At 33.0% G+C, this 7284-nt stretch overlaps 1 protein-coding gene across 1 annotated transcript; it reads right to left on the bottom strand.

Annotated features, from left to right (window-relative positions):
* Nucleotides 1-1092: 1092 nt before the first annotated feature.
* On the bottom strand, nt 1093-6611 carry LOC113871257 (glucomannan 4-beta-mannosyltransferase 9-like). The gene is made up of 10 exons (XM_027508232.1): nt 6306-6611; nt 5808-6108; nt 5578-5676; nt 5100-5352; nt 2735-2845; nt 2401-2537; nt 2140-2253; nt 1860-2059; nt 1370-1564; nt 1093-1255 (listed from the first exon to the last, which is right to left on the bottom strand). Exons 2-10 carry the CDS (start codon nt 6105-6107, stop codon nt 1093-1095), a joined length of 1572 nt encoding a protein of 523 aa, XP_027364033.1. The 5' UTR covers nt 6108; nt 6306-6611.
* Between the last annotated feature and the right edge of the window lie 673 nt (nt 6612-7284).

The following is a 7284-nucleotide window of genomic DNA, read 5'->3' as shown; positions in this document are numbered from 1 at the left end:
GAGGGTTTTCGCATTATTAATGGAACACAAAAATAGAGGTTATAATTACCCTTCTCAAGATTCAGAAAAAGGACTGATTTGGTTGGTTTATGCTTCTGTTGCCAAAATAAGCCTGTATATGGTGCCAATTAGGCCCTAGCAATAGAAAATGAAAAGAAAAGAAAATTAGAAACAATGATATTGATAACCGGTGCTTAAAGGTATTGGTTAAAATATTAAAAGTGAATTTTTTTATTATAAATTATGTTGATTTGTATAGAAAATCATGAGAGTGTGTCTATTAATAATATTGAATGAAAAATTTTCACTGCTAACCCCTTAACTAGTGCCCATTTACCTAAAAATAATTAGTGTTTTGTTAATTAGTACTCTTAAGATATTTGTTAAGTAATCAATAAATAATTTTTTATATTAAAAATTAGGATGACTTTTTAATATAAAATATTTTATTTTTAATTCGTTAGTAATACCCTTAACATTTGTTTATAAAAACAATTAACCAGAAATTTCCAATAATAGTACCATTTCCTCTTCCTAGTTTCCTTGTGGTGTATACCTAGGCTGGAGGTTGTAACTTGAAATTTCTTAAGGCATAGAATTAAGGAATTAGTGTCATCATGCAATGCACCATGCCATAATTTTTGTACAGTTTTGAATAAGAGTCAGACAAAAAGAAGATTCAACATGGAACTCTGTAAGCTAGCCCATTAATTCAAGCTGTTTATTATTTCTTCAAAGAAATTCAATGTAAAGAAGGGAAAGTTTTATCAAATTAAAAATAAAAAACTACAAAATCTTATAAACCATCTGTCCAATTCAAAGATGATGATTGCCCCAGGGAAGATTGGTGCCTGTAGACTCTTCTGTGTTCATTTTCTGTATGCTTCATTTCCATGAGAATAACTTCTGTAGTTTCCTTATGTATCTTTGTTGAATATTCACAAAAGAACTGTTTCAAGCCTGTGATTATGCAGAACCTTGAAGAATGACCACCCATTTTTTCATACTAACACATTATGCTGTGAAACTTGAACACTATTACATTATGTAGATATTGAAGGCACGGATATGAATGAATGTTGTCAAGTCTTTCTAGGAGTGGGGAACGAAAGTGCCAACATATCCAAATGCCATGATAAAGAAAGCAAACGATTGGATAAATAGGAATATGTAGAAGCGATTCTTCCCAAACATAAAATCATAGCAGCCACAGAAGAAGAGGTAGAATCCAACAAGAAGTTCCAATATATGGATCCTAATGATATTTGATCACAAAGACAACATATATATAGATAAGTAAGCACTAAGATATAAAAAAAGTGAATTAGTGAAATGAAACCAAGAATAACAATACCCCATATATTTATACCTGTCTCCAATCTTGAAACGATTCTTCTTGGGTGCTTTGCCTCCACCTTTACCCTTGAGAGCTTCTCCAAGCTTTTCAGTGACAATCCATTCATTCACTCGATTTGCCTCTAATAGACCAATAATTGTTGCCTTTGTTCGATGCAGAGACATGGTATTCTCAAAGAGAATCCAGAAGACCAATAAATGAAGTGACCTGAAAAGTAACACGTTGAGTAAACTCAACAAGGTTCTAATACTTGTAAAACAAGTTCATTGTCTTCAAAGTTTTATATCTTTCTAGACCAACTCATGTAAAGATTTAAAGAGAGTGGAAAAAGAACCAGAGTGTGCATGCTAATTCCCAGGAATTCCTCACTATATTTACATTGTTTAAAGCCAATCACATGCAATGACCAAAGAATCATATCTAACGTGTTTATTATGTGCTCCATGGATCATCTTAAAGTAGGGGCAAATATAACAGAGGAAAACTTGAGAAAAATTAAGACCTCGGAGTTCCAACAGCATTTAGGAGTGTGATGATGGAAGGGATATACACAGCACCCCACTTGGGGACCACAACCTCAGGCACCACAACTGTTGCTGGTAACACAATGCAATAGAACATAAAAGTGTTGACGTGGGCCACAACCTTCCTGACAAAGAAGAAGCTGTAGATCACATGAATCTTCTTCCACAAGGACACTTTCTGCAATGTACACATACAAGAATTAGATCATAAATAGACAATACTTTTTGTCCTGCTACAAATTCAAAGGTGCAACTTACCTTGTTTCTAATAATCTCCATGGCCATTTTCTTGAAAAGATTGGCTGGCCCACAAGACCAACGATGCTGTTGGTAGCGGTAGGCCTTTAAAGTGCTTGGCAATTCATTTTTAACCTATAGTCAAATTCAAGCCACATCAACAAAACCATATAATAAAAAGAAACCAAGGAATTAACACTCCTAACGTACACACAATAAATTTTGGTAACATGTATGAAGAGATTAATAACATTGACTTGTATTGAATTAAGCAAATGGAACCTTCAAATTGGCTAGGTACAAGAATTTCCATCCTTTGAGACTGGCTCGGACAGCCAAGTCCATATCTTCCACTGTGGTCCTATCCTTCCACCCCCCAGCCTCATTCAGAGCCGAAATTCTCCATACACCCGCAGTTCCTGAATCATTTATAAGGGTACAAAAATTGGTTGTAAATTCATCATGCCACAAGTTCACAACAACAAGAAAACATGAGCTAGCTCATTTCCACTATTGCACTTAAAATCAATTATTCTTTTTTCAAAAGGAAAATAGATGAAATTGTTTTCATTTTTCTTAATTGTTTGAGAGAAAATATTTGCCATCACATGATTACCGTTGAAGCCAAAGAAAGCATAAGTGGAAGACCCCACTTCTTGTTCCACAGTGAAATGGTAATCCAGTGACATCTCTTGCATCCTTGTCATCAAACATTCATTGGCATTCACTGAAATTAAAAAAGAAACACAAATATTCCATGGTTAATTCAACGACCTTGCAGCAACGAAATTACTGTTTCATCATGTAATTAGAAATGATTTAGCAGAAGAGTATGCTATCAATTCAGACAGTGACTGGGAAATGAGGGTCCACCATTAAAATTGCACATGCAGCTGCCGGATGCAACAGTAGTAGATGATTTTCTTTTTCGAATGTTTTCTAAGATTAAAAGAATAATAAAAATGTGTGCAGACATAGACTAGTACTAGAGAAAATCCAAATAAAAATAACAACTTTTAAAAATAAAAATAATAACAACAAAGAAAGGAGATGGAAAATGAAATCCTTAAGAACAATCATGACATCAACAACCACAATTATACCAAGAACGGTGTTGTGCACTAGTAAACACATGTACCCCATGAAATACGCATGCAGATTAATTTCAAGTATTGCCCTCTTTTGCGGTCACCAGAATTCACAATAATTATGTCTCGGACTTTAAGAATCGTCTAACTAAAATTACAACTTCCCTGATTGAAAGCAAAAACTTCAAAAGATATGAGCCCAAAAATTTTGGCAATGCACATGATCAAGTCTATTCTTGGATTAGTACTCTGTCCTTGTCATTTAATTAGCATGCTTAAAAGTCACTCAGGTAGCACATTGCACAGCTTCCTCCAATGTTATCATATTTTCCTTTATTTTATAGTAATCATATTGTTGGAATACGAATTCCTGAAAAGTATGGTTTTTAAACATAAACGTACCAAAGTGTAATTAAGTGCATGAGTGCTATGCAATTTTTGTTTTATGTATCATCATTTTTTTTAATCTAATTAGAACATAGAAATTTAGTAAAATCATAACGAAATGTACAACGTAAATAAATGAAATAAATGAATGGCAGCCACTTGTATTATTCCTTTTATCATTTTTGTTTTATGTGAGCAACTTTACTTAATTGTTTAGATAGGTAAATTGTTAGAAAAACATATAAAAACTATATACCCTTTTTTTTATCAGAGAGTATTTTGTCCACAGATATAACAGAATAATTAAATATATATAAAAAATTGATAAAATGCCATTCTAACAAACATAATCATCATATTAAGTCTCTTTATTTATATATTCGTACAACTGATATAAATATTTTTAATGTAGCAATGATAGTATAACATACCAAACAGTAACACTTCATCTTCCCGAAAATCATGTGCAGTTGAAAATCAATTGCAACACTTAGCACAACCGTAACCGTAAAAATGTTCTGTTTTGTAAAAAAAAAAAAGCGCACACAACTAAAAAACTTGGGAAACACTATCAAATTTTCCCTAGTGCAGACACAAGGAACAAATATTTGACCTTCTTAATACTTACTAATCTAGCACATACTTTTCTAGGTAGCTGTTATAATGATACAATTATTAGGTGAAGATATAAATGACTAATATTATATCTCTAGCATAAAGTTATCTAATCATTTAAAAAATAATAAACCAACTACAGTAATATCATCTAATGACTGGAATGAGCATTTATGATGGTTTTGCTTCTCAAATCAATTTTTTTTATTTAAACTCCACAATAACCATTTTCCCTAGTTGTGGTCCAATTGTTATCCCACTTTTCGGCCACAGAAACTAACCTTATTCTCGCCATAAATGAACCATTAAGCACTCATAACACCCGGAAACCATTATTGATGTATCATGTTTAATCATCTATCAGTTCATTTATGATGGTGACTTCTCATGACAGACTGTATCCAAAATAGAAAAGAGATTTGAGTAGCCATTCCCACTATTTATCAGAAATATTAAGACAACTCACCCAAACAAAGAAAGAGTCCAACACAACACTGGTCTTAGCCAAGACGGTAAGAGATGGACACGTGGTCTAACTAGAGGGCCACTGAAGCACAAAGTGGGACCCACCTCAGCCCAAAACTGAAACATTTCCAAATCAAACAAGACCCACCGACAGTTTTTTATTAGCAAGGCTGTGTTTTCAGAAGCCAGTATCTAGGAGCCCAGATTAAGGTTAATCCGACGAAAATAATGCGGGATTTTTTTTAATATATTTTTATTGTTCACTAGAATTTATTAACAACATAATAAGTGAGACTTACCTTATCTTTTGTTTTATATTAGTTAATAAAAATAATGGGTTGTAAATAATATTAATATGATTACTAACAAAAGAAGAAAAAGGGGTTGACAATGAATGAGATGAGAGTTGAGTGAAAGGGAAATTACCAAACTTCCAGCGTGCCTGAACGAGACCAAGTTCAGGGTTGTTGACAAGGAATGGGACGGTGCGCCAGAGGAAATCAGGTTCTGGTTGAAAATCCGCGTCAAAAATGGCTACATAATCACATTGCTTCACGTAGCTTCGCTTCATACCCTCTTTTAGTGCTCCTGCTTTGTACCCGTTTCTGTTGTCCCTTACCTCATACTTTATGTTCACCCCTTTGCCTGCCCATCTACTGCATTCCATTTGCACCAACTCCTGCATTTTGTGTTAATATGTTCATTCACTTCCCACCATCACTCACTAGTCATTTCATTAATCACGTTATATTTATATACGATTTTTTTAATTTGCATTCAAAGACACTTTTTATTGTATGTCATTTTACATACCTTAGAAAAATCTATTTATATATCATTCATGACGTGTCCATTCCAATAAGGATTTGCCAAGATGGGTATTGTTTATTTGCTTTATACATACCTTGATTGTTGGGTCAGTAGAATCATCAAGAACTTGTATGATGATCCTATCTGAAGGCCAAGAAAGCCCACATGCAGCACCAATTGATAGCTGATAAACCTGCATTATATTTGGGAGTTTAATTAACATATATGATATGTCAACACAAAAATAAAAGTAAAAAAAGTGTTGTGCACTTGTGCTTGTCCTTATGCTTATAATTGAAGTTCAAAAGAACTTGGAAAAATGACCTCTCTTTCATTGTACATTGGGACTTGGACCAAAACCATTGGGTAAGAAGAGTTTCCCAATTCAACGTCATCCCTCATAGGCTCCCATTTGTAACGCTTTTCGGGTTTTCGACCAAAAAGCTTCACCAAGCAAATGACAATGCCCATGTACACTCTCTCCAACAACATCATCATCGACATGAGCAAGCACAGAAACACTGCCACTCTCAGCATTGGCACGATCAGTGGCTCTTTGATTTGGCCCCAAATCAACCCCATTTGGAAGGTAACATCATCCCTTGCCCCTTGAAACGCTTCCATCTGAAAACAACAGAGAGTATAAGAGAGGTTACTTAGGACAAACCCACTTGCTTCAAACGAAATGGGTTTGAAGAAATGAATCAACTTTGGTGTAAAAAAAAAAAAAAAGCAGAATATTTTCTTTTGGGTAGTTGCTCTGTATGTATATGTATTTTGCTTTGGGGTCACGCAAAAAAGGAAGCTAGAGAAACCAAACCTTGCTCTTCTGGATCTTATAATATAAAACGTTGTTGTGTTTTTTTCACTTTGGTTTGAGGAAATGAGAGAGCAGAAAATGAACTAAGGAATGAAAGTGGTGTTGGTGCTAGCTAGTTTGATAATTGCATGATCATAACACTTATCATGCCAGTTATTATATGGAAGCTACTACCTACTTTGGTTCCGTAATGGAACCAAAGCAATAAAGGGTTGAAAAAGAAGAGTAACGAAGAGGAAGAGTAAAAAAGAGAGAGAGAATGTTATTTGTATTTTGTAAGAGCAGTGGCCTCTCTGTGAGGATGCTATGCTCTGCCTTTCTCTCTCTGCCTTTCTCTCTCTGTTGTTGCCTTTTTATAATGGGTTTTGCACTCACAATGCATCAAAACCCCTCACTCTTGTAGCCACAAGTGTCAGCGTGAAGCTCACATAAGGTCAAATATCAAAGCGCAGAGGCTTTCATATTTATGAACTGAAACTTTTATTTTAAAAATATTAGTATGAAATTTCTTAATGAGCATTTAATAAGTGTCATTACTGCATTAAATGAACTTATTTAAATACTTTAATTAATAGGTATTCAATAAGTTTTGTATTTTACTACATTTCTTTCCGATATTTCTCCGGACAATCTGTGAATTAAATTACACGAGTAATGTAAGTTTATTTTTTAACACATTTTTTATTATTAATTAAAATTTATTAAAAATTAAAAAAATTCTGGTAAATTTTATTTTTTTTACTTATAAATTAATACTTTATTTTCATAATTTTTAAAATTTTAATATATAATAAAATATATTTAAAAAATGTATTAGAAAGTATATTACTAACCTTCAAATTATACATATATATGTTCATAAGATACTACTGTGTAAAATTTCAAAATTTATATTATTTAATAATATTTTATAAAATTAACTAATTAACTATTAGTTTAAAAAATTTTATAAAAAATAAAATTAATAAATACTTCACTATG

The sequence above is a fragment of the Abrus precatorius genome, unplaced genomic scaffold (genome assembly GCF_003935025.1).
Source record: "Abrus precatorius isolate BTA unplaced genomic scaffold, Abrus_2018 Scaffold7, whole genome shotgun sequence".
NCBI classification, from domain to species: Eukaryota; Viridiplantae; Streptophyta; class Magnoliopsida; order Fabales; family Fabaceae; genus Abrus; species Abrus precatorius.
Note: the sequence above shows the minus strand (reverse complement) of the source record. Positions and strands in the feature narration are given on the sequence as shown.